This window comes from Apodemus sylvaticus, chromosome 12 (genome assembly GCF_947179515.1).
Source record: "Apodemus sylvaticus chromosome 12, mApoSyl1.1, whole genome shotgun sequence".
Classification (NCBI taxonomy): domain Eukaryota; kingdom Metazoa; phylum Chordata; class Mammalia; order Rodentia; family Muridae; genus Apodemus; species Apodemus sylvaticus.
Genome location: NC_067483.1, coordinates 17,968,992 through 17,996,875, shown reverse-complemented (window position 1 = coordinate 17,996,875; position 27,884 = coordinate 17,968,992). Strand labels below are relative to the sequence as shown.

Below are 27,884 nucleotides of genomic sequence, written 5' to 3'. Positions count from 1 at the left end.
CCCGGGCCAGAGGCGGGACCAGAGCCCTAAGGGGCTCGAAATTACGGAAGTTTTGTGTGGAGGGTCGGGTGACTGCTGGAGTTCCGCTGGACTTACGGCTCCGGAGCTGGGGCTGCCGCTGGGGGTCTCTGAGCCGCCAGCCTCCGGAGGGTTGCGGCTGTGACCCGGGCGTGAGTGGACGGCGCTGCTGCCGGCCGGGCGGCCTCGTCTGTACGGGACCCCTCGGATCTCCACCATGGCGTCCACGAACACCAACCTCCAGGTACCGCGGCCCCTCTGGGCCCCTCTAGAGAGCCGGAACCCGCGGGGAAGGGGTGGCGGCGGGGGGCGGAGGAGCGGCCGCGCCCCTGTCCCCGGCCGACGAGGGCGGGGCCGGGACCGGGCGGAGGGGCGCTTCCCCGAGGGGCCGGCCTTGGCATCTCCCCAGCCTCCGGGTCTGCGGGGCTCCTGATTCGCTTGTGATGTTGGAAAACAAAACAGCGGAGTTTGGACCGAACTGGGCCGATCTCTCCAATCAGGAAGATCTCCAGTCTGTCTGTCTGTCTGTCTGTCTCTCTCTCTCTCCACCAGGAAGAAAGGAAAAGCATAGTTTTTGGGGGAGGGGAGGGAAGTGGGCAAAGCACTATCCTGGACCAGTTTAGAATAAGGCGCCCCTTCTCAGTTTCTTAGGCTGATAAACAAAGACGTCCAGGTATCCGGTGAACAGTCCAAGAACCTCAGGTTAGAGCGGGCCAGCACACCATCCGCATGAGTTCAATAAGAGTGTGTTCTTATGTCTGTTCTCCCGAATTACTGTATTTGAGATCAGGTCATATTTTAATCTGTATCTTCCCTTCCCGCCCTCATCGCGAAAGGAAGGAAGAGAGAGAGAGAGAGACAGACAGACAGACAGCAGTGTTTTCTATGTACATTTAACATTCCTAAGACAGCTAATGTTAGAAAAAGGTCATTGCTGCTTCATGGAACAGTGTGCAGTGACAAATGTTTGTAACACTGTCTTCCATCATCCTTGGTTTGTCAGTGGGGTCCAGAAGGATATCCGAGACTTCTAGCCCAGGAGGTTAGTTTCTTACCAAGGAGTAGAACAAAGGACCCTTCAATATTGGTCTTCTGGTAGTCATATAGGTATTTGTTCATTGTCTGATATAAATAACAATGACAATGTAAACATATTCTGAAGAAATTCCACCCAAAGGACGGGCATTTGAATAGGGACCACTCCACAGGAAGACTGGGAGTAGAGGCTTGTCTAGTTAGTGTGTCTTATCCTGAAACCCAACCTTAAAAGATTATGAATGATTGCTGTCTTTAATAAAGTCTAAATGCAAGCATGACTCATTTTTAAGAATTAAGAGTAAGTTCACCATTAATGTGTATGTGTATTTTTTCCACTAAATTTTTGTAATCCTATATTTTGTAGCCCTATTCAGAAAATGCTGGGGCTTTGTTTTGGTAGTTTTTTGGGGGTGGTTAGTGGATTTGATGTTGATTTTGCTTTTGTGTTTGTGAATGTATGTGATAATTGGTAAAGGCTTTCCTTTAGATATTAAAGATGATTTCATTTGTGGCACTCATCTTTCTTTTTCACCATTTGTAGTTTGATTCTGTAACCAGAATGCGTTGTATATTAATTGGGTTGATGGATGTTCTTCAGTGAGCCAGATAAAGATTGAAGAATAGTAAAAGTGTAGCTGTGAGAGAGAAGGAAGAGGGATATGGAGCTACGCTGTGTTACAGGGTTGGTTCAAGTGTGGTTTTTCTCCATATGCCTTTTCAGCTTTCTAACCAAGGAAATTTAGATGAAGAATTGTTACATGAGTAATTTCCCCCAAAGGACAAAGTAAAAATCTTTGTAAATGGATGCTTTTAATCTAATGCAGAATGCAAATAACTAAAAAACAAACAACAACAACAAAATTCCACCAGAATTTAAATACAGTTCCATACGATTATAGAGGTTAGTGTGAGCTGGTATCCAGGAAGCGTGTAGCTCACTCTTCCAAGGATAAATAAAACATATTTCTCTGAGGTGATGTCATCTCAGATAAAATGAGTACTAACTGTAATTGGCTCAGTATTTAATGTGATCTCATTGACTCCTCAGACCAACTCTTCAATGACAGTGTTACTCCAGTTTTACAGTATTAGAAACTTGAGTTTCTTGAGGTGGTGGTGTGCCCCAAGACATGCTGTAAATTAGTGTTAGGATTAGTTTTGAATCCAGGTCTGTGTGCTTTTTTGTGTGTGTTTTTGTTTTTTGTTTTTTTGTTTTTTTGTAAAATTCTGTATTACTCAAAGAAGAATGGTGAATACTTTCCAGGTAGAGAAAAATTATCCAGGTAGATAATAAAACCTTGCAGAGAACATAAAGTAAAATCTAAAGGCGAACCACTCCTAAATGTTTGTTGTCCATATAAAACTGCTGAGATTTGGGGAATACCAGAATCTCAGCCCCACCCCCATCTGTCTGACTCTGTGTGTGCGCGCGCGCGCACCTTACATAAAAGCAAAAGCAACTGAAAGAACACAGTATAGGCGTTGGAAGCATGTGTAGGTGGTCATAGAAGTCCAGAAACCTCCATGGTATGGTTGGAGTTGGAGAGTGTGTTGCACCAGTAGGGCCACTGAGGCCTTAAGAAGCTGGAATTTTATAGGGAGACAATAGCTTAAGGTCTGTTTAACATGTATGTGTTGGTTATACGTAACCTTCATTGAGTTGGGCTGTACCAGCATTTTGATGTGACTGTATTCAGTATATCAGGAAGGACCATGAATGAAAACAGTTAGGCTGTCACCAAGAGTTTATGTGCTGCATACCATGGTGGTCTTCATTCTGCTATGCGTGAAAAGTTGCGAAATGAACTTGAACATTGAGTGGCAATTTCACAGTTCGGTTTCAGAATCCAGCTGTCATCAGTGTACAGAGGTCTGTGGTGGAAGGTGGTGACCAGCCAAATTTGGGTGGTTCCTATTGGAAATGTACAACAAAGAACATTTAAAGAAAGAGACTAGGCTGTGCCTTCCATCCAACCGTGAGAGAGGAGTGGTCTGGGTTTACTAGGTATAAATACAATAATAGAATGCATGTAAGTTACTTCTAAAGATAGAAGGCAAGCATGCATGGAGAGACCAAGGAGAAATTGAGTTTTGAACTAATTTTGAACTGTCTGGGTATTTGTTACTAGTGCTGCGTCCTGGAGAGAGGATGTTAGATGGGTTTATGTGCTTTGGCAGTGAAATGAGCCTCACAAGAGACGTGGGAGAATAGGAAAGCCACATGAACTTGGAGCTTTCCTCTGTCATAGAGGTAAAGAGAAGCTAAGATGGCAACTAGAGAGAAGTCTAACAACCAAGGCAGCTGTGTCGTTAGTGGGGCGTTATATCTGTGGACCTGAGGTAGAGCATAAACAAGTTTTTCTTCCCCGGCGTCCCCGGCTGAGGCAGTGAGTGTCAAAGAGTAAGACGGAAGTGGGCTCCTGAGCACAGGAAGGGCAGCCTGGTCAGCCTGGGCTGGTGGCTCAGCGACAGAGGGCTTGGGTACCTGCTGTGGGCCGAATGGAATGAGGGGAGTGAGGAAACGCACATTTCAAGATCATCTGCAGCGCTTTGTGTGAATAAGGAATTTGTTATGTGGTCTAACCACTGAGCCTTTAGAGTACGTGTTTATGTGAGTAGTTTCCCCTAAACACCAGGTAACCATATCTGTGATTTTATGTCTTGCCTAATTTAAAAACTTGGGAAGACTTGTTCTTGAATTCTTACTGCTTAAACTGTGAAACATAAAACTAGTCCATTTTTGTCAGTTCTAAGATGTTACATAAGAAATGTAGCCCCTCTGGGGTCTCTACACCAGCCATGCTTCCAAGTGTAATGGTGTCCCTGCTGATGCTTGCGGAGTTTGCAGTAACCATTGTGTTATTTATAGCCTTGCGTTTAGTGTGCCTGAAGAGTATCATCCGTATATTTGTATTCTCTCTTTCCTTCCCAGAGGTGTTTTAGTACCTAGTTTAACCCAATTAGAACATTTTACTTTAAATTTTCATTCTGGTTTTTAGGCACCCTTCCCTCCTGTGGCAGGGGTCCTTCCCTCCTGTGGCAGATGACCTTCCCTCCTGTGGCAGGGGTCCTTCCCTCCTGTGGCAGGTGACCTTACCTTCTGCGGTATCTCACGCGCCCCATGCATACTATACTCTTTCCCCACTGGAGTGTTTATGCTCGTTCCTTATTTTCATGTGTCTGCATGTATTTTAAATTACAATTTATTTTATTTTATGTGTATGGGTATTTTGCCTGCTTTATACCTGTGTTCCCTGGATATTTTTACTGACCATGGAGGCCAGAAGAGGACATTTGGATCTCCTGGAAAAGAAGTTATAGATGATTGTGAGCTACCACGCAGGTGCTGGGAACTGAACCCAGGACCTCTGAAAGACCAGCCAGTGTTCTTAACCCCTGGGACATCTCTCCAGCCTCTTAAATTACAAAGCCTGATGAAAGTTTTATTTTGAAAGCCAGGTGGAGGCAGGATCTCTGTGAATTCCAGAACCCGTCAAGGCTACTCAGAGAAACCCTGTAAAAAGTTTTAAGATAACATGCAATTTTTAGAAGGGGTAGCCAGTGGACCTTTCCCCCAGTGGCATGTTGTAAAACTAGAACAGTATCACATAAGGATATTGATGGTGACACCCTCTGCAGTTCTTACTCATCCCGCAGTTTGATCTGTACTTCTGTGTGTGTTTGTGTGTTTTCTTTGTGGTTTGGGAACAGGTTAGCCTTGAAACCACTGAAGGCAGTCTGGAGCATTCAGTTATGTACAAGTTTTGTGGGAACATAAATCGTCCCCTTTCTGGGGGATTGTCTAGAAGTGCAGTTCTTCATTTATATTATTAGTTCAGTAAATACAAGCCAGTTCCCCAGAACTGCTAAACCGTTACACACGCTTGGCATTCTTACCAGCATCGATGTTGTCACTGTTTTTAATTTTAAGCCATTGTGATAGTCTGCTTTTTTCATTGTGGTTTTAATTTGCATTATTCAAATGGCCAGTGATGGTCTGCCATCCCTATGGTCTCCTTGGTGAAGTGTATTAGTTCACGGATGGTTTTAAAATACATATGTGCGAGCATGTCAGGACAGCTTGTAAGGGTTGCTTCTCTTCTACCGTGTGGGTGTATATTGAATCAGTTAGGCGGGGTAGCCAGACCCTGTATCTGCTGGGCCATCCTCTGGCCCATTGATAAATTCCTTGTAAACTGTTATGTCTTCAGGATCTCTTTGTGTGTTCTAGTAGATGTTTCTCTCTTGTTTGATGGTTCACAGTGTTCTCCCAGTCCGTACTATGTCTTTTCATCATTTTATCAGAATCTTCTAACTGATATACTCCATGTTAACATCTTTTCATTTTATACATTGTGCTTTTAGTTTAAATCTAAGAACATTTTTTATTTTTTTATTTTTTTAGTTTTGTTTTCTAAAAGTTTTATATTTAAGTCTGTGGTCATTTTGAGTCAGTTTTTGCTGGATATACGGAATTTAAGGTAAGATTTTTTTTTTTTTGACCCCTCATGGATATCCATTTGCTATGACACCACTTTAAAGGCCTACTTTCTTAGTGCAGATTTGGTTCCCTATTACTTTTAAATAGTTGCTTGGCTATGTTTGTATGGTTCTATTTCTGGGGAGATCTTCCTTTTTAAATCTCTGTAGTAGTTCTTATCGCAAATGTCCCTCAAATACTTTCCATGTTTCTAAAATTTTATATTATTTTAATGACCTTTTCATATTCTTTGATGTGATTCTATATTGTTTTTATTATTTTAATGTCTTTGCTCAGTATAGTTTTGGGAACCTTTCAGAATATTAATATTGCATTTTTCCATAGGGGATTTTATCTCTGCATTCTGTTTCTGCTTTAGGCAAAACAGCACCAGGGTGTTTTCAAATGTTTTAAGTTTATTTTATGTATATAGGTCTTGTGCCTGCATGTTTATCTGTGCGCTGCGTGCCTGCTAGTGCCCACAAAGGGCAATAGAAGACATCAGATCCCCTGAACTGAAATTACAGAGGTTTATGATCTGGCATGTGGGTACTGAGAATTGAACCCTGGTTTCCCAGAAGACTAGCTAGTGCCCTTAACCCCTGAGCCATATCTCCAGTTCAACAGTACTTAATTTTTGAGAAATTCCTATTACCTTTGAATTAAATCCACTCTGTTTCCCCCTCCCCCGACATGTGTTGGGGATGTTATTTGCTTCAAACTTAAGATTTCATTTATGCTTTCATTTCAAGTGTATTTTCTGCCTCCCTCACACAGAAAGCAATAGATCTTGCAAGCAAAGCAGCCCAGGAAGACAAAGCTGGGAACTATGAGGAGGCTCTTCAACTCTACCAGCATGCCGTTCAGTATTTCCTCCATGTCGTTAAGTGTAAGACGCGTTGTATTTTATTTAAACCTGTACACTGAAGGGGGAATGTTACAGTTCTAAAAGCTGAAATACAAAGCCAAGAGAATTCTAAAGATCTAAACTACTATTAAAGAGAAACTCCTTTCTCCTAGCTTTTAGTACTATTAATAAATGTGCCAGCTATTGTAAGTATTACTTTATATACCAGTTATTGTGCATTCAAGTAGAGAGAACTTTATTTGCTGGATAGATAATCTAGCTAGATTATCTGATTTGAACAACCATTTTCTGAGCATATGTTAAAAGTTATTTTCTTTTAAAAATAGGTTGGGAGGTATGCATATTTGATGTTTATTATGGGCCAAGCTCTGTTCTGGGAACTGGATATTCAATACTATGAAACAAGTGCAAGAAAACCTGTAAGACCCATCACCAATGTTACATTTAGCACCTTTGGGTTATTTGAAGTTTTTAATTTGAACTTTCCTACTTAATTGTAGGGGAGGTGTATGTTAAAATAAAACTGAGGATGAAATATAACATATAAGAGACATGAGGATAGTCCTATGGGTTGCCCATATTGCTAAAGTCCACATTTCAAAATATCTACGATAGATAGAAGCTTTAATATCAAAAATTACTAAGTTGGTAGTCCACATACTATACGTAATTTCCATTTCTTTGTATACTTTGAAATAAAACAGACAAAGATGTTAATAGAAATAGTTGACTATTGCTTATCATCATCTTTTATATCGAAAATTTTTATTCCCTTCTACTAGTTTTCTCTGTCAGTATATACAGCTTCCACTTGCCTAATCCTCCAGTTCCCAGCTCTTAGTAACCCCTGCTGTGTGCTCAGAGTTGTCTTTTGTCTCTCTTGTGATTGGCTTTATATGAGATAAACAGTGCTTAGCTGTCTGCAAAAAGATAAGGGAAGAATTTGAAACATATAGATTGTTACTTGATTATTATATAATATTAACTTAAAATATCTACTATTTTGCTGTGAGTGTTTTGTTTTGTTTTGTTTGTAAACTCAAACCCAGTGTTGGCCTCCTAGCCTGGATGGAAGGGAATAGAAGAGGGTTGATGATTACTGGATACAGTGAATTAGAGAAGCTTTTTCTTCCCTCCTGCAACACAGACGTTCCTGGTTAAAGAATATATCTCTAATTTGACTCTTTCTCTGGATGCCGTGATAGAATACCCTGACAGAAAACAAGTTAGGGAATAAAGGCTTTATTTTGGTCTGCATACAGTTCTAGAGGGGATCCAGCCCGCATTGCAGGCAAGGAGAGGCAGCAGGAGTGTGAGGCCAGCCTTGGCATCAGAAAGTTAACTGACTACATCTCATCAACTCATGGGAGATAAAGGACATAAAGCCAGGCTATAAAACCTCAAAGCCCACACAGTGACATGTTTCTTCCAGCAAGGCTCTACCTCCTAAATGTTCTATGACCTTCCTATCCAGCACCACCCACTGTAGTCATTTGGATACGTGAGCCTGTGGTGACATTCCATATCAAACTACAACAAATACTAATGGGATAATGTCTCTTTCCCTTCTACAGATGAAGCACAAGGTGATAAAGCCAAGCAGAGCATCAGAGCCAAGTGTACAGAGTATCTTGATAGAGCAGAGAAACTAAAGGAGTATCTGAAGAAAAAGGAGAAGAAACCTCAGAAGCCCGTGAAAGAGGAGCAGTCGGGCCCAGTTGATGAGAAGGGGTGTGTATTCTAAAGTGCTACATTTTGTATCTTATACCTTTTCCTTTGTGTAATAGGGTTCTTTTGTCTAAGCCAGAGATTTTCCAACCATGATTCATGGGCCTAAGTGGGTTTATTGCCTATTTCCATCATTAAGTTTTATTGAGAAATAGCCTTGCACATCCACTAATATACTGTCATCTCAGGGAGTTTTTGTCCTATAACAGAGTTAGGTGGTTACAGTAGAGATTGTGTGGCCAGGAAACTGGAAACATTTACCGTCAAGCCTTTCAGAGATCAGCGTTTGCTAGTCTGTGCTTACTGCACTCTCTCTTACCTTTTTTCAAGGTCTTTTCAAGTAATTGGGAAAACACCGTGGGCATGACACCAGCACAGCCCTGACTGTCAGTAAGACTAAGGGCTCCCGTAGGAGTGAGTGATCTGTGAATTACATCTAACCTTGTGCACAAAGGGAAAATGAACTCCCAACAGTGTCATTAATTTCTATTTTATGCAAAAGTTTTTTTTACTATGGATTTGCATTATGTCATCATGAAGAAAGCATAATTTTTGAAGCAATGAGGTCGAGGTTTTGAATACCTTCTTAGATGCATGCTGTGTCCCAAATGTAGAAAGTGTTTAGTGGATGCACGCCCAACTCTGCTAAGCAGGGAGCACTTACTGTAGCTATATTTGCTCTTGACCGTCCTACAAATGGGTGTCAGCATGGTTCCAAATGACATGCTAGGAAAATGAGATTTTCAGTTGATGTGGCCTGGCTGGATTTGGAACACTGAGGATCTGGTGAGTTCTGGAGCCTGGGATGCTCACAGTTCACGTTCTATGGGGTACATGTGATGCCCAAAGTCCTAAGGGAACTAGGGATGGAGCTGTTCCCTTCCCATGTTTGTTCATGGCGAATTTTTGCCCATTTACTAGGCATTGCCTATTTTAAGGATGGGGGCAAGTATAAATATTAGAGTTAGCTGTCATAAGGTCTGTGGGAGTTTGAAGAAAAGTAGAAGCTCAGATTTTTATATTCTCTGTTAAAATACAGAGAATTCAGGTTAGGTTAGGAAACAGTGTCTGTGGCATGCCAGGAGTATCTTACATTCTGCACATACTGGTTCCCAACATGAAATGCTCATAAGGGAAGAACTCAGTTCATCATGAGCATACAGGGCTTCTGCCTCTCACAGGCATCTTTTCCAGTAGAGATGTGGGGTCTTTCCTGTCTGCTGGGACTCATGCAGTGTTAGTGAGGACCCCACAGTCATCTGCTGTGCAATCCAGCCAGCCAGGGGAGAGCCAGTCTTTCTTTTAATACTAATTATCAGTGTTGGTTACAAGCAGCCAAACTCACTTTGGCTGATTTACTTAAAAGGAAAGGTGGTCTTGCAGGGATTATTTTATAGAATTTTGAGGATAGAATCAAAGTTGGGTTCCCATCACTAAGAGAAATAAATACCCAGGATTCCATTTGGGGACAGAGTTGTAAATTCATGCCTGTGGTATTTTATGTTCAAGTAGAGATCTCACTGCTGCCACCTTTCCCACAAAACATTGCTAGGGCTCAGATATACACAGTAAGACCTCTGCCTCAGTTTCCTCAGGGCAAAGCATGGTCTTAGCTGAAGATCTGTCCTTCAAACAAGCAACCTTCTTGTTCCTCACACGTGTAACCTTCACTTCGGAGGAACACGGGTCCTCTGAGGATGAAGGGAGCCTGTATTGAATGGTCTGTCCAGCATGAGATAGCGTAAGAGACTGGCGTGTCAGTGACTCGATGCTTCATAGGTACTTCATCTGTAACTCTGACATCCTTCCAAGGCTTCCCACCCTGTCACGACCCTGTCAAGTTTTCCACCCTCTGTGGATATTAAAATCTAAAAGTTGGTAGGACTTTTTCACCCAACATTGCAGCAGAAACATTTTTCCATTAATGTTTCTACAACATTGTTTTCAAAAGCTGTAGTGTATTTTGTGATAAGCTATTATTGAACATAAATTAGTTTTGTTTTTTCCACAGTTGTACTTATAGGTGTAACTGTCCTTATAGCAAAAAGTATCTCCTCAATGTAAATCCCTAGATGTGCTATCGTGCTGTTTTAGTTTACTTCTCTGTTGATGTGCTAAGATTCTGTGAGCAAAAGCAGTGCGGGAGAAGTGATGCGACTTTGTTTAGAAGGTGTAGTCCGCCCTGAGGAGTTGAGAGGCAGGAAGGGCTCAAGGCCAGCCCTGAGCGCACTGATGGAGGGAGGTATGCTGCTTACTGGCTTTGCCTTGTCGCCCAAGCTCAGCTGCCCAGGGATGGCGCTGCCCACAGTGGGCCGAGCCTCCTGTATTAGTAAGTAATCAAGATAGTGCCTGCCACACAGATGTGCCCACCACACTGCGTTGTGTTCGGTCAGTGGCTCAGATTCCTTCTTCAAAGGTCGTCTAGGTTAGTTCACAAATGCTAACCAACACAAGTAGGTTGGCAATTTTTTTTTTTTTTGAGTTCTTAAGATTTTCACTAGGGAGCATTATCTGTTCTTGGGAACATTGTACATGATTATGTATTGTACCCTTTCTTCCCAACACAAAGTCCTGTTGAGTTACAGTTTTTCATAGTAGCTCATCATTTTCCTATACTTTAATTCCTTTATAGAGTAGTGTGGGGCATGCACCCTGAGTATGTACACACACAGGTATGTCATGAGGGGGGAGGGGCTCCTGATTTATCCCACTCTCTAATGTATACTTCCCTATTGATTCTTCACCTGTTCCCTGTTTTAATATATTCTTAAAAGCATCATTTGAAACACTTAAGTAGAAATCCATTTTGATGTCAGTGTCTTTTGTTGTGTAGACATTTCAGGTTCTCTCTCCTTTCCTTTCCTTTATTAGCCGTGTGTGATCTTTTGCATATATTCAATTCTTTTCATTAGGAATGACAGTGACGGGGAAGCAGAGTCTGATGATCCTGAGAAAAAGAAGCTGCAGAACCAACTTCAAGGTCATTAGATTCCATTATTAACTTTGCTCTTACTGAAAATACTCATGGTTGTCTGTTTGAACAATTTTGTTTCCCTCTTTTTCATCAATGTTCAAAACATGGCTTTAGTTGTTGGTGGGTCATATACTGGATTGGTTCCAAACTAGGATTTACTTTTGAGGGCTTCTAATAGTTAGGATTTTTTTCTTCGATAGGTTAAAAATAAATAAATGAATAAATAAACAAACAAACAAATAAATAAATAAATAAATAAATAAATAAATAAATAAATAAATCTGCCTTTAAAAGGCTGTCATTGAGCTGGTGAGATGGTTCAGATGTCCTGAGTTCAAGTCCCAGCAACCACATGGTGGCTCACAACCATCTATGGGGGACCTGGTGCCCTCTTCAGGCAGGCAGAGGTATATGCAACAGAGCATTCAGACATTAAATAAATAAAAATTAAAAAAAAAAATTAAAAGGCTGCCAGCAGTTACTGGTTTTCACTTACTTGTCCCTTGTGACCTAGGCAGCATTGCCACTATTAGCACCCTGCAGGGCCCGGGGAGCAGCATGGCATCAGATTTATATTGAGCCCACTGCTGTGCCTACCATTGACCTGTGGCTTCGTTTTCTCCCCGTTCTTTTCCTCCGCTTTCCAGTTTCACAGATATGCTTGTTTTATTACCTTTTCTTCTCCCTGTTCTTTTCCTCCACTTTCTAGTTTCACAGCTGTGCTTATTTTATTACGTTTTCTTTTCTCTTTTTATCCAATACATAGATTAAGGCCCTTTGATTCTGCTGTACTACAGTATAGTGACATACTGGAGTGGCTGCAGATATAGATCTGGAACACTGACAGTTTGCCATGTAAAAGTTTTCTAGGTTTGGGCAAGTTCCCCAACCTCTCAGAATCGGAATCCCTGTCTTGAAAATGGACATTTCTTGTAGGGAAACGAAATCAAGGCAATTCAAAAAGATCTTAGTAAATTCTTGAAGCCTGATGATGAGCTCAGGCTGTCTAAAGAGCATCCTATTACTTGCTGGTTTCGTTAATTGTCGAGACATAGATGTTCTTTTGTAAGCCAGCTAATGACCTCCCAAGTAAGCTTTATGCTTAGGCATGGGTAGTTTGTACCGTTAAGCCACCTAAAAATATTTAGCTAGAAAGGATTCCCATTTTGTACACTCAGTTTTTGGTTATTGGATAGTGAGAATGAGTTTGTGTGTGAGCATGTGTATGTGTGTGTACATGAATGTGTGCATGCATGTGGGTGGGTGTGCATATGTACAGATATGCTTGTACATATCACACAGGTGTGTATATACATGTATATGTGTGTGCACATTTGTGCAGAGGGGTGTGAATATACATATATAAATGTGTAATGTACATGTGTGTACATTTGTGTAGAGGGGTGTGAATATACGTACATACATAAATGTGTATATATGTATATGTGTGTACATATGTGCAGAGAGGTGTGAATGTACATACATAAATAAATGTGTAATGTATATGGGTGTACATATGTGCAGAGGAGTGTGAATGTATATACATACATAAATGTGTATATATGTATATGTGTGTACATATGTGCAGAGAGGTGTGAATGTACATATATAAATGTGTATATATATGTGTGTGTGTACATATGTGCAGAGGGGTGTGAATGTACATACATACATAAATGTGTATATATGTACATGTGTGTACATATGTGCAGAGGGGTGTGTGCCTGTGCTAGACCTTTAACCTTCCTATACTACTTCCTTGCCTTTGCCAATATTTGTGTCTTACAAACCCCACTGGGTTATGTAGGAAGATATTGTAAGCCTGCTACATTGAAACTCGTAGGCTAGACAGAGGAGTTTTTTGAGTGTTGGTTTTTGTGTTTAGATTTATTCTTTGATTTTTACTTAGGCGTGTGTGTCTATATCTATATGAATGTATGCCGCATGTGTATGGATGCCCACAAAGGTCAGAAGAGTGTGTCATATCTCCCTGGAGCTGGTAGTATCCACAATTGTAAATTGCCCAAGGTGGGTTCTAGTATCCAAACTTGATTTCTCTGAAGATCCTTGTGTGCTCTTAACACTCAAACTTTAGTCCCTGAGAATAGGGTGTTGTTGCTGTTACTTGATTGGTTTGGTTTGGTTTTTGTTTCTATGCTGAGAACTTTTGTGGCAGTAGATACAGTCCCCAATAGAACTTTTGAGTGTTTGCCATACTGCCTGCAGTGATACCATGTTTGACAGCTGTGCACTAAGTAGACTTTTTTTGAGTTGTAGGACAAGAAGCTGTTTTCTGTTTGTCTTTCTGGTTTGGGTTTGTTTTCTTCTTGTACATCCCTGGTAAAAAGAAGATCATATATTCAATTTTGAAAATTAGGGTTTTTAACAGATTTTTGTAAATTCCTATCAACTGTAAATCCAAAGACAACTTTTAAATATAGGAACCTTTGGAATCTCAGTATGAAATAGTGTGAATGGAGCTTTAGCCTTTCTAAAGGGGGTAAGGGTTCGTTCTCTCTCTCTCTCTCTCTCTCTCTCTCTCTCTCTCTCTCTCTCTCTTCTTTCTCTCCTCTAATAATATATATAAATGAGAACAGTGTCTCGCATAGGCCAGACTAGTCTTAAACTTTCTGTAGCTGAGAATGACCTAGAATTTCTGATCCTTCTGTCTTCATCTCCCAAGTGCTGGGAATAGAGATTTGTGCCACGATGTCTGGCTTTTGCCCATTTTTAAATTTAATGGGTTGTTAATGGATTATTATTTTTCTTTCTTCTAACTGCGAAGTTCAGTCAGTAGAATGCTTGCCACATAGCATGATGAGAACCTGAGTTCAAGCCCCGTGTACAGAGGCCAGACATGGTGACCTACACCTGTCATCCTACTGCTGGGGAGGTGGAGGGGGCGGTGTACCCCCAGGCATGCCAGCCTAGCCTGTGCAGTGAGCGCCAGCTCCTAACCAAGGCAGATAGCTCCTGAGGAATAGACCTGAGCTTGTCCTATGGCCTCTGCATAATACACACATTATCATTTTTTAGATTTTTATTCGTGAAATAATATTTTAATGTTACTTGTGGTTTATACTATGGCATTTAATATATGATTATGATTAAAATTTTCTGTTAGCTAATTCAGGAACTTGTTTGATTTTTAATTTTTTTGTATTTTTTCAATTTACGAGTATATCTGGATGTGGGGTGGGGTATGTAGAGGCCAGAGGGTGACTTCAAGCATCTTCCTAGATTCCTCTACCTTAGTTTTTGAGACCTGGCTTTGTTACTGAACCAGTTCAGCTTGGCTGACAGCCAGTGAACTTCAGGGGTACTCCTGTTTCTACAGCCCACCCAACATCCGTGGTGAAGTTACAGATGTGCACCATCACAGTTTTTACATGGCTACCAGGGAGTCTGAACTCAAGATCCTCACCCTTGCAGGGGCTTTGCTGCCTGAGCCATTTCCCAGCGCGGAGTGGCTGCTTCTCATCTTAGACTCTTTAGTGACTTACAGTAAAGCAGTTCTTCCATACTAGAAGAATGAGAACACTTTTGATGAAAATAGCTGGAAGATTCTTCTAATAAATTGCAGGTTTGTTTTTTTTTTGAGGAACTAAATCATTCCTTTAAGTCACTTTAATTTTTTAAATGGTTCTGTTTAAAAGCTGGATGAAAAGTGTGACAAACTCAAGAAAGAACTGTCGATCTTCAGGGACAAATTTATTCCATCATCTGCTCCTCTCTCATTTCTATCCCTTCTGACTTTCCTCCCATTTCTCCTCTGCCTTAGTTAAAATCACTGAAGTGTATTCTCACTGTATTCTCTCCTGAGAGTGTTAACAAGAGAAGCAGTAAACCAGCCCTGCTGGGAAGGACGCTGATTGCCCAGAGCCAGTATACAGCTCTGATACTCACTGTGTCACCTGATCGTTGCGATAGCCTGTTTGTGTCACTTGGCCAAGTAGGACTAGTATCACTAGACTAACGAGGCAGCAGAAATAGAGGCACTGAGTCCAACCCACAGCTGTCCAGCTGCCCAGCTGCCCACCCAAGTTCCTGCTTCTTGATGAGTTTTAACTGCTTTCTCCTTGCATTACTTTAAAAAGGTTTTAGTACTGAGAACTTTCCCAGACAGTTTTACACTGGTTTTTAGGCATTGCTCTCTAGTTCTGCGGAACCAGTCTTCCTCAGTTGAAAGATGACCTGATATTTTGCAGGTGCCATTGTCATCGAGCGACCAAATGTGAAGTGGAGTGATGTTGCTGGTCTCGAAGGAGCCAAAGAAGCTCTTAAAGAGGCTGTGATTCTGCCTATTAAGTTTCCTCATCTGTTTACAGGTGAAATGGCTTCTAATCAACTTTATTTAAAAGAAACCAGTGACTAAGGTAGAGCACTGACTGACATTAGTAAATATATCAGATATTCCTGTTCATGTGTATATTTGTAAGTATACATTGAAAAATAATGTAATTGTCAGCCGATAAGGCTTAAGTTAAATCATTGGAATGCTATGTACTCACTAAAATACAGTGTGCGTATCCATATTAATAAATTTAAATCCACATGACAGTTTGTTGAAACATGCCCCCATCTATTATAAGGATTAGAAAGCAAATTATAAAAAATATACAGTATTGAGTCCATGTTTATTAAGTAAATATGTATTCTCAGAAGTAAATGTTGATAGACTTTAAAATGCCAGTAAGTACCTAGAGAATAAAATTATAGGTGAATTTTACCCTCTGAATTTTATCTGAATTTGTGCAATAGTCATGTGTTAGTTTTCTAAATGTTTCCAATTTTTAAAAAGAGGAGTTAATTTAGTGCCTCAGATGAAGTGCACATCCTGTAGGGAGAGAGAAAGCACTCCTTACCTTCTGAAGAGAGTTTTGCTGACTCCCACCTCCACCCCCTGGCACCTGAGGCTAGCTCAAGTTCTAGCTGCAGAGTAAGTTACCATCTGCAGTGTGCTGAACTGTTTCTTCATGTCCTTTTTGTGACTGGTGTCCTCTGTTCCTGTGGTAGGACTATACCCACAATCTAACACGGAGGTGGTTTTTTGTTTTGAAAATAAGTTGGTTCATGCTGCAAACTGAACAGGTTCAAACAGTGATGTCACAGAGAGCAGATAGAGCAGAGAATCTGGGCTGCTCTCAACTACTCCACCCTAGGGTGCTGCTTGCCGCTCACTCTCAGGACAGACACAGGACCCTCGAAGTCAGTGTGTCTGTGGACAGGCCTTCCAGCTCAAGATTGCATGGCATTATGTGCTTCTTCCCCAGAGAGCAGAACTCTTTTCACTTCTAACAGAATAGATTTTACCTGTATTTGAGCTTCAAGCTTTCTTGTTTACTTTTTTTATAATTATTTTTAAAACTACTTACTATCTATGGTAAATAAAAAAAGTGCCTATCAAACATATTTAAAAGCTAATCACTTAAAGGTATATATTACCTAAAATCATTTCCTATCATACTAGTGTTCTGTGCCCCAGCTGAGCGGTACTCACTCAGGGAATCATTGACTTAGAGTTGTGTGCCTTTAAAAGAGAAAAGCAAAATTCAAGTGATTAAATTCTGAAAGTGAAGTACATACTTAAAAAATCAAGCCTTTCTTAATCAAGATGTTAATCTAGTTTTTCATTAGTCATCTAGGGACAGTTCTATAGATACTAGGTACCTATCTTCAGTTTATGTAGACTTTTAAGTTTATATTTTAGAATTCTATACAGCATGTTATATTTTAGACAATACTATAATTTCTCATTACCCAAATTAAGGCACACAGTGTTCATTTTCTTTCCCCTCGTTTCTTTAAAGCAGAATTTACAGTAATATTTCCCACATCAACCATTGAAGCTGCTGCTGGTAGCACTGGCCTGTGCTTCCTGGTAGATCAGGAGCTCTGTAGAACTCACAGGTCCCCCAGACCGTGAGTTCACGCCTTGTCCTTCCCCACAGGCGATAGCCATGTCCACACAAGTCTTTACAGCAGCCCTGCTCCATGGCTGGAGATCTCCTGTATTAGTCTAGTGTTGAGAGTACACCTTAACTGAACTTGGTCCCTGGGGAGCTGAGACCCTTTATGTGTTTCTCCCAGTGTCGTTGGTTGAACAGATGACTGAGCAAGTAAATGAACTTCCTGTCCAGTGAAGCAGTGGATGCGCTTCTGATAGTCTCAGGAAGAGCAAGTTGTATACACTTCAGATATTCATTAAAGTTTTTTAAACTATCTTTTTATTCTTACTGACAGCTTTCAAATAAAGACCTTTTTACAGTGTTTTTCAGTGTGGCTAATGTGTGAAGTAATTGAAATGAATAGTCTTGAAATTTCCATGTTATTTTCTTTTTTTTTAATACAACTTGTAGGAAAGAGGACACCTTGGAGAGGAATCCTATTATTTGGGCCACCAGGAACAGGAAAATCTTATTTAGCTAAAGCTGTTGCAACGGAAGCAAACAACTCAACATTTTTCTCAATATCTTCCTCTGACCTTGTGTCTAAGTGGCTGGGGGAAAGTGAAAAGTGAGTGGAGCATTGAAAGTCTTTGCCTTGGTCCCTGGAGGCGGTCGGTCGCTTGGGCTGTCTGTGGTTAATGGGTTTCAAGTACTGTTCCTAAAATCTCTCGGGTAGAATGTAACAATAGGTAGTCATCTCTCTGAACCAAGCTGGGAATTTATTTTGTAGGAAAAAACTAGTGAGTATGCATTTGTACGTGTGTACGCACGTGCACGTGTGCTTGTGGGTGCTTCTCTAACGTAGTGAACTGTCTAGTTGTAATTTATTCTCTGCGCCAGCAGCATGACTAGGCCTAAGGTGTGCTTGCTTCGTATAGCTTGCATATTGCCTTGATGTGGTCCTTTAGTGCTTTTCAGAAACTGAGCTTTACTTATTCTTCGCAGACTGGTTAAGAACTTATTCCAGCTTGCCAGAGAGAACAAGCCTTCCATCATCTTCATCGACGAGATCGACTCTCTGTGTGGTTCCCGAAGTGAGAATGAGAGCGAGGCTGCACGGAGAATTAAGACGGAGTTCCTGGTTCAGATGCAAGGTAGGATTGCTGGACTGTAAGACACTTCGTCATCACCATTCTCGGGCAAAGAATTCAGGCAGAATTTCTCTAAAACATTATTATTTCTGTTACTGTTTTTGTTGTGAGAGAAGGTCTCAGTGTTTAGCCCTGGCTGGCTATTAACTTCCTATATAGACCAAGCTAGCCTAGAGGCTCACCTGGCTCTGCCTCCTTAGCACTGAGCCGTGTCGTCACTCCCTGCGTGACCCTGTCATCCTTTTAAATTGTCTTACAGGATTCACAGATGTTATTAGTAAGGAGATTAATATCTACTGATTTAGCAGGAGCTTCATGAAAGAACATTTTGGAAAGATTATTAATAATATTTGTCTGTTATATAGGAGATTTGCTTCTTTAGATGATTTGACTGATACGAAAGCAGCGCAGTTCTTGATTAAAGTTTTTGTAAAGATTTGAAAATGAAGCACTTTAGTGTTACATAACACACTACCTTTCTTAATGGAACATAGACATGAGAGGTGTGTATGTGTATGTATGAGTGTGAATGAAACACATGAGAGGGGTGTGTGTGTATGTGTCTGTGGGAGTGTGAGTGTGAATGAAATGGAATTTTTCTTTTTTAGCTGCAAAGAATGAAATTGGGTCATTTGCAGAAAAGTGAATATAACTAGAGATAATCCTATTAAGCAAACTAAGTCACCCTCAGAAAGATAAATAACTTATTTTCTCTTATTTGTGGTTCCTAGATTGTATGAGATATGTAAACTTACATGTATTTAAATGCTATGAAAGTTAAATTGCCTCAGGGAACAAAAGGGACTCATGGGAAGGGAGAGATGGGGTGCTGCAGGTATGCGCTGAGTGCCTTCCTTACCACTTAAAATACTCCTCTGCGACACTGTCATCTGCAGTGAGGATGCACCAGGGATTCTAACAAAGGAAAGTACCAAAGTATTATTTCAAATATTACCTATTTTAATGCAGGAGTTGGTGTGGACAATGATGGCATTTTGGTTCTGGGAGCTACAAATATACCGTGGGTTCTGGATTCTGCAATTAGGCGAAGGTATGATGATAGATGAACATCTTATTGCTAACTGCAGGTGTAGCAATAGATGATAATTTCCCTTTCCTGGATAAGAATTTACTCTGATGGCTTTTTGAAAAATCAGTTAATGGCTCAAGCTAGCCTTTTTTGTGTCCTGTGTTGGGCATGAGGAATTGCTTATTTGTTTGCCTGCTGTAATGAATGTAAGTGCTCTCTGCACCAGAGCCTTCTACGGGAAAGCGCATTGCTTGGCTTCTATGCTTAACTTTATTTTAGTAAGTTTAGGAGGAATGATGCTTCAAAATTAACAAAAACAGTTTTGTATCTGGGTGAAAATTCTTCTATAAAGTTTTGCAAAATGATTTCTTGCCGCTTACTCTATAGCTCGGGCTAGTCCTAACTCAGAGCATCCCCCTGCTTCAGCCTTCCACGTGCTGGGATCACTGGCAAGAGCTACCCTGCTTGCCTAGGAAGATAGGGTTTTAGTTTAAAAAAATAAGAGATATATGTCTGGTACTGGTGGGCAAAGTTGCAATCACCTGAATACTTGGTAGAAGGCAGAGTTATCCTCAGATTTATAGCAAGTTCCAGGGCAGCTTGGACGATATGAAACCCTGTTTAAAAAAATAACAAATGTTTTTTTCTTAAAGTAAAGATGCAAGTTCATCTATAGGAGCAGTATGTAGATTGTTTACAGCTCTGCAGCCCCTGCAGCATTCTTTAATGGCATGACAGAAAGAGCAGCTGGGTGCATGCCAGTTTTAACCCCTCCCTTTAGATTAGTGCCCGGGACCCCAGAGGGAGAAACGCTGAAAAATGTCCCTGCCCCGAGGGGAGGGGGGTGTGGAACAGTGTCCTTCACTGCTTTCTCTCTGTCTCCAAATGCCTTAATTTAATGAAGGCAAGTAATAAATATTAATAAACTATTATGTATAGTACAGGATTTTTCAGAATGAATTCAGAACGAATTTAGTAAGAACATTTTGTGTAATGTTAAAGTTTTACTATTTCGAATTTAGAGAATCGTGGTGACCCTGATTTTGTAGTATGAATCACTGCTTTTCATCACAAGTTCAGAATGCAGGCTCGTGATACGTGCTTTTATGATATAAATTCCAGACATAAATCTGCCAAAAAGGACCCAAAAGTTGTGTGAGAAAGATTAAATGCCTCAAAACTTGTTTCTGACTATTTTGCTTCTAATTTTAGTTTTCAGTGTATTCTAGATAGTCTTCCCTTGAGGTAGGTAGGTATATGTGTACGCATGAGCACTTAAATATATATATGTGCATTTAACTCTGGTGTTGTTCACCCTATCTTAGTATAATAAAGACTATCCAACTAATTGTCTGGGATTTTTCTAAACATGCTAATTTTACATTGAAATTAAGTATATATATTATATATATATATTACATAATATATATATTAACATTATCTGTATAATCTCTTTTAAGATTTGAGAAGCGCATTTACATTCCTCTGCCTGAAGCCCATGCCCGGGCAGCCATGTTTAGACTGCACTTGGGCAGCACTCAGAACAGCCTTACAGAAGCAGACTTCCAGGAACTTGGGAGGAAGACGGATGGCTATTCAGGAGCAGATATAAGTATCATTGTCCGGGATGCACTTATGCAGCCTGTGAGAAAAGTTCAGTCCGCTACTCACTTCAAAAAGGTAAGCAGGCTTAATCAACCCTGTCATAGGCTTTTTAAATGAAACTCAGAAATGTCCCTGGCGTGTTTTCCAAAGAAGGTGAAATGGCTTCAGTGTTGTATGATAATGTAATAAGTATATTTATGTAATAAATATATTCCTGCTACATTGAAAATAATTTCTCCAGTGAAGATTATTCATGGTTTGTTTATTGGTGTTTATGGTTTTATTTATTTGTGTTTTTCTAAGAAGAATTTGAGGCATTTCTGAGTCATTTTGGTGGAAGTGCAACAACTTACATGGCTGAGCGTCTGCTTTGGGGATAGCCAGAGCTACTGGGAGCAGAATATGGTGCATCTGCCCCATACCAAAGACATAGACCCAGTACACACTCAGCATGTCCTTTCCATGTCCACACTGTCGAGCATTGTGCTGTGTCACAGAGGAAACAAGAGGTACAGTGTTGGTAGTGAGTCTGGAACTCAGGTGCTAACACACACAACTCTGTGTATTGTAGTTCACAGGGGCAAAGGTATGATGGGGTGTATCACAATCTGATTGTCATCCTTTCTGCCTTTCCTGTATGGTACTGATTGGGGTACCACTTGGTGAGAAGATTATAGCCTTACTTTGTAATGCTTGTTGTTGGTTCTTAAATGGGGATAGCCCTCTTTGAAGTCGTATTGTAAGGATCTTGTGATAATATTTACACACAGCACTGATGGTAGTGCCTGACTGTTCACTGTGGACACTTCCTAGCCATTTCCTCACTAAGGTATGGGCTTTTGTACAACAGCAGCTTCTTAGAAATGAGGTTCAGAATTAAATATATCAGAGCCATCAGATTTTCTTTTAAATTCCCTTTGCACTTGAAACTAAATTCTTAGGACCTCAGACCTTTCTCACTTAGAACTTGTCATTCATTTCTACGTATTAATACCAGGAACCTCATGTGAGCATGAAGCTAGGTCTTAATATGGTAAAGGTTAAAGCAAGTATAGTTTTTAAAAATCATAATTAGTAATGTGTATTAATTATACAGATTAATGACTTCATTGTGACATATGCATCACACCCATGGATAGAGTGTATATAGTGTCCTTTATAATCTGATTATCTTTAATACTAGGGTTTTGGATCACCATCTGCAGTAGATATTTCCATATCCCATCCTTCTACCTTTGAAAATGTTAGAATTAACAAGGATGGACATATCTGCCTGTTTATTTCAATTATTAGTTCAGTGTCTAACATAGTAAGTCTGAGCCCAGAGTTCAATCAGGAAGTAATCAGCCAAAAATCCCTCGTCTCATGCAGATAGAGAAAAAAATATAGACATAAACTAAGTGTGAGTGTGTACACAGCAGGTATGTACACAGTTAAGCCAAGGTGTATTTTCCACCTATTCCCATCTTGAAATAAAGGTCATCATCATGAAATAGACTTGAAAGCAACCATCTAACTATTTATATGCAACTTTGTAACAAAGGTATGTTTCATGAAATCAAATAGACATTATTAAGCATATAATTTTATTTCTGTCCTAGTTTTCTGTTGCGGTGATAAAATGATACAACGAAAAGCAGTCTGGGGAGGAAAGGGTTTGTTTGTTTGTTTGTTTGGCTTACAGGTTCTAGTGCTCCATGGTGAAAAGACGTCCGAGCAGGAGCCTGGGGACAGGAGCTGGTGCAGGGACATGGAGGAGTGCTGCTCACTGGCACCCTGTCCTATAAACACAGGCTTGTCCACCCACCAGGACAGAGCTGCTACCCCACAGTGGGCCGGGCCTCCCACACAGTCATAATCAGAAAGGATCCCTAGACTTGCCCATAGGCCAGTCTAATAAAAGCATTTTTCTCAATAGAGGTTCCCTCTTGCCAATGATTCTCCCTTGTGTCAAGTTGATAAAAAGCCAACAAGCACAGTATGTATATGTTGTCTTAGTTCCTTTTCTATTGCTCTGAAGAGAAACCATGACCAAGGCCAAGACAGCTCATAAAGGAAAACGTTTCACTGAAAGCTTGCTTCTAGTTCTCAGACTGAGTCCATGACCATCGTAGTAGGAGCATGGCAGGAGGCAGCCAGGCGTGGCACTGGAACTTTTTATTGGCAAGTTTGAGGCAGAGAGAGCTCATGGACTTTTGAAACCTCCAAGCCAAACCCCAGTGACACACCTTTTCCCAGAAGTCCACACCTCCTGATCCTTCCTAATCTGTCTACCACCTGGAAGCAAAACATTCAAATATATGAGACTGTGGGAGCCATTGTCACTTAAACCAGCACACGTGGACTTTTTAAGTTTTTGTTAAGAGAGACCTAAAGGTTGAATAATTTAAGACTAAATAATTCTACAAAATATCTCAACTTTTCAGCCAAGGAAAAGAACCACTTGGGAGAGTTTTATAATATGTTTTGGTCTGTAAGGTAACTACCATTTGATAAGCAGTAGAGGAAGAGAAAGGGTAGCCAAAAGGAACTGTTTCTTCTTTTTCAAAACTTTTTTCTTTTTTTTAACCCTGATCTATTTTTCCTTATATATTCTATTTTTCCTAAACACTTTAATACAATCTAAAAATTAATGTATTTGTAACTTTTCTAGTCACAAAAATCTTAATTCTTAATTCCATTTACTCAGATAAATTCAAGTTACTGTTATTTCAGGTTCGTGGTCCCTCAAGAGCTGATCCTAACAGCATTGTAAATGACTTGCTGACACCCTGCTCTCCAGGAGACCCTGGGGCTATTGAAATGACATGGATGGATGTCCCTGGAGATAAACTCTTGGAGCCCGTTGTTTCCATGGTGGGACATCTTAAATCTTTATACACTAATTTGTCATTTTATTTCTAGAGTACTAGAGAATGTTATGATCAAACTCATGTATTTAATACTTGAAGAATTGTAAGTATTTTGTTTAGATGTAAAAATAATTATCTAAAGGTTTGAGACTTGTGTTAATGAAAAGGTTGTCTATGAAAGCACAATTTTCTGACTTTAAGTCATTCACAAAATTCTCATATAGATTGCATAAAATATTGTTAGGACTTAAATATGAGTCTTGCCTTTGAATCTCATGATAGTATTCATAAATAGTATTGTTCTGTTTTACTTTCTTAGGCTGCATAGAAAGTTTAAATAATGGAGTTTTTTACATTTTCAACTGAAAACATTAACCTTTTTCACAAATACTGTATAAGACTTCAGAAAGATTTTTCATTGTATATATGTTTACACTGTAGAAATTAAGTTAACTTTACAATTTTTTTTTTTTATGGATTTGTTTTTTTGAGACAGGGTTTCTTTGTATAGCCCTGGCTCTCCTGGAACTCACTCTATAGACCAGGCTGGCCTCGAACTCAGAAATCCGCCTGCCTCGGCCTCCCAGAGTGCTGGGATTACAGGCATGCGCCACCACCGCCCTGCTCAGATTTATTCTCTGAGGTGTATCTTTAGAGAGCTGGGGTGCTGCAGAAATCTGTCTGTGTGCTAATGAACACCCAGTGTCAACTGGTTTTGGCCTTAGCTGCTAGTTTTCAGAGTGCTTTGTGGTAGGTCGGACAGGAGCAGGAGGGGAGAGACTGATGCTCTCACTAAACAGTCAGAGAACAGACAGTCTGCTGTGTGTGCGTCTGTGTGGGGCACTGACTCAGTGCTTGTCTGAATATTCCGAAGTCCTGTTTGCTGTAGTCAATAATAAGTAGAATAATGTAGAGCGTTTTACTGTTACTGAAAGCTAATAGACTTGACTTTCAAAATTTGCTGCTTCAGTTACAGAATTCCACAAAGAATTATAGTAAACTATTAATTGCTTGTGCAATTACCATTTTTCTTTTGGGTTACACTTGGTGGGAAACGGGCCTCTTTTAAAGTAAACAGTTAAACCAGGAATGAGATGGGGGTGGACTGTGGAAGGCTGCTTGGCCTGTCTTTGTAGGGTAGTGAGCATGGGGAGGTGGCGGGAGCAGGAGGAGGAAGCTGCTGTTAGCTCACAACACAGCAGATTTTCCTAGTCAGCTGTAAATTCACAACTAAGAAAGTCATTTACACTATGTGGTCCATTGTTAATGACCGCTTTCTTTTCCCTCACAGTGGGATATGCTGCGGTCCCTGTCCAGCACCAAGCCAACAGTCAATGAGCAGGACTTGTTGAAACTGAAGAAGTTTACAGAAGATTTTGGCCAGGAAGGCTAACACAAAGACAGCAAGAACATGTTTATGCTGCATTTCTTCTCTTTTGTAGGTATTTTGCCTTTCTTGAATGACATTCAGATTATTTCCAGCAAAACTCTTTACCCAGGGAAGCCTACATGTCACTTGAGTGTTCCTTAAGTCTGTGTTGTCCTTTTCCTTCACTACCTGTTAAGTTCCCTTGTTCACGCACAGTGGAATTGTAAGGGAAGGAGAGGGGCGTGAGGAGCCGGCTTCACGGACAGCAGCTAGGATTCTCATGAGCACTCACTCGCTCAAGGAGCAAGGCCTTTCCTCTTCCGTTTTTAAAAAATGAAATTGAAACAGGGCTGAAGCTAATGGTATATAAATGTCTTTAAAGAAATCTTTAAGCATTTTATCAATGTAAAGTTATTGCTTTATTAAAAATTAAGAATGGTAGAATCTTTACTCTCAGGGATGGGCAGCAAAACTCAAGAGCACTTATGAACTTGGGGTCTGTGGCACAGCCAGTGCTCCTGTTGAGTTTGTAGTGGGCTGGTTTCTCCTGTGTAGATTTAAGTGATTCCTTTAAAGGCAGCGGGCTTTTATAACTCCATGACTCCTTCCTCTGTGCACTCGAGACTTTCTAAATCAGTCATCTTTGCCTTGTCTACGTCAGTGTCTTTTGTAACCAAGATTGACCAAAAGAGGTGGCAAAGAAGTATACATTTTTTGAGAATTGTCATGAAATACTGTAATGGGAACCTTTAATAAGAAAATGGCTTCCTTTTGGACTTTGGGATGTTTCCTGCGGCTGATGTGGCTATGCTTGTACATATATATACATAATTTTTTAATGTAGGATAGCGAGAGTCATGTCTTTCCCCTTTAAGTTCAGGAAGCAGCTTGTTCTAACCACACCAACATCCTCAGTGTGGTATTTCACAGAGCTTTAGAGACAAACTGATGTCTCCTTAAGTAATGAAATATAAACATACCATCATGTTATTTTAATGTCTTCAAATCCATGATCTGAGGGTGTGTGTCACACTCTTGTGGACCAACTCTTAGTTGTGCCTTGGACATTTGCATTGACTACCTGCAAACAATTACTAGGTTCACTAGAATCACTATGCAGTTCTACCTTGCAAGTGTTATAAAGTAATTGCATTTTAAAATATATTTGCACATTTTACATGCTATGCTATATGGTTGCCTTTGGGTTTTCTGTACCGATTATTTTTGTTGATATTCAATGAAAATTGTAGGCCTGGAATATACCATTCCTATGTGTAGTAAATTGTTATAACCTACTTTTGGCTACCTTTTATATGTTTCTTTATTTTGGGACCTTCTACGTAGGAGAAAATGTCTAAATTTGTTAGATAAATAATTTATATTAATGAGCATATATGAAAGAATCAAGGGTAGAAGTGCACACCTATAATCTCAGGACTTCAAAGCTAGCCTGGACTCCATAGCAAGACCTTGTTTTTAAAAGAACATTAAAATTATGCTCTTCAACAGCTACTGTGTGAAAACTGCAAGCTATATTGGCAGGATAATACTGAGTTTTTTCTAAATTAGTTAGTTTGTGTAGCATCTTAGTTGTTGAATTAAATATTAATTAGTAGATCCTGCTACCAGCCTTATTGCTTAATGTTCCCAAAGAAACACACACACACACACAGCTTTTACATTTTGATATGCCTTAAACAGTGCAACAGCCGGGCCACTTCCTACCCTCCATGTAGTTAATCCACCGCCCACTGATAATCCTGATCTGTCACTTCCTACATTCTGTGGTCCCCTTGGCTGCACTGGGCCACACTCTCCTGTCCCTACACGGCAGCCATACCTCCCTGTCCTCCCCTCTCCTCAGGCATGGCTGATCTCTTCCTTGTCCTTCCTCTCTAGCTCTCAAGCTCTGGAATCCTGAAGTCCGCTTCCCCCTCTGCCCTGCCCAGCCACTGGCTGCCTCATCTTTATTTACCAATGAAACCAACCGAGGGCAGGGTCCCCCAGTGCAGACTCTCTCTTGCAAACAACTTTGAGGAACCAAATTAGCATAATACAAGCAGCATTAGGCCAAATCCACTACAGTCTGGTATTCCATTGCTGTGAAGAGACACCATGGCCAAGGCAGCGCTTCAGAAGGAAAGCATTAACTGGGCTTGCTGCAGCCTCAGAGGTTTAAGCAATTGTCCTGGTGGTGAGCACGGCCTGCTGGCAGACATGGTGCTGGAGAAGTAGCTGACTCAAGTGATACACTGCTTCCCACAAGGCCACACCTCTAACCTTCTCAAGTACTGTCCTCCCAGATCATGAAGCATTCAGATAGATGAGCTTTTAGGGGCCATTCTTATTCAAGCATGTAATTTGTGAATAAATTATATATAAACTGTCTTGATAAGTCTCTGGTTAATGAGAATTAATATAAATTTATTTAAATACACTTGAAAGTGAGAATTTTTGTGAATCTCAAGTTCAAAGAAATTATAAATTGGTCAAATATATGAGTAAGTGGTAACAGTAGTGTTCAAAAGTGGATGCTTTAATTGCACTTAATTTTACTTTCTATAGGCAAGGTCTTACCTGGCTGCTTGAAACTCACTATGTAGATCATGCTGGCCTTGAACTCACAGAGAATCTACTTGTTCCTGTCTCCACTGGCATGCACCACTATGTTCAGTCCCTCACACTTGATTTTTATATGTTCTTTAAGACCTCTGTGTTGCTGTTCCTTGGAGTTATTATTCCACTCCCTAAATCTATTTTTAGGGAATATATTTATTTATGCAGTCTAGTATCTTTATACTTCTGGAATGGTAGGATTTGCTTCATACCCATTTTCATGTAATTTTTAAAAAAATATTAAATTGTGTGTTATGTTTTTCATGA

General features: G+C 40.3%; 1 protein-coding gene across 3 annotated transcripts; it reads left to right on the top strand.

The window, feature by feature from the left end:
• Window positions 1–27,884, top strand: Vps4b (vacuolar protein sorting 4 homolog B). Of its 3 annotated transcripts, none has more exons than XM_052199955.1 (12): window positions 1–262; window positions 6,314–6,425; window positions 7,979–8,135; window positions 11,045–11,112; window positions 15,315–15,434; window positions 17,466–17,622; window positions 18,000–18,148; window positions 19,115–19,196; window positions 20,636–20,855; window positions 23,496–23,636; window positions 24,924–25,070; window positions 27,567–27,884. In XM_052199955.1, exons 1-11 carry the CDS (start codon window positions 236–238, stop codon window positions 25,023–25,025), a joined length of 1,335 nt encoding a protein of 444 aa, XP_052055915.1. In that variant the 5' UTR covers window positions 1–235; the 3' UTR covers window positions 25,026–25,070; window positions 27,567–27,884. The 3 variants fall into 3 exon arrangements, with proteins under 3 accessions (XP_052055915.1, XP_052055916.1, XP_052055913.1); XM_052199956.1 differs by lacking the exon at window positions 27,567–27,884 and adding an exon at window positions 26,901–27,389; XM_052199953.1 differs by lacking the exon at window positions 27,567–27,884 and having other exon boundaries at window positions 24,924–27,389.

What these genes read in the sequence shown, in the direction of transcription:
- Vps4b (XM_052199955.1), top strand. Translation starts at nt 236, where the DNA reads ATGGCGTCCACGAACACCAACCTCCAG. An exon ending in GCTGCAGAACCAACTTCAAG is followed by an intron (nt 11,113 to 15,314) that starts GTCATTAGATTC and finishes GATATTTTGCAG; the next exon opens with GTGCCATTGTCATCGAGCGA. An exon ending in CCGCTACTCACTTCAAAAAG is followed by an intron (nt 20,856 to 23,495) that starts GTAAGCAGGCTT and finishes CTGTTATTTCAG; the next exon opens with GTTCGTGGTCCCTCAAGAGC.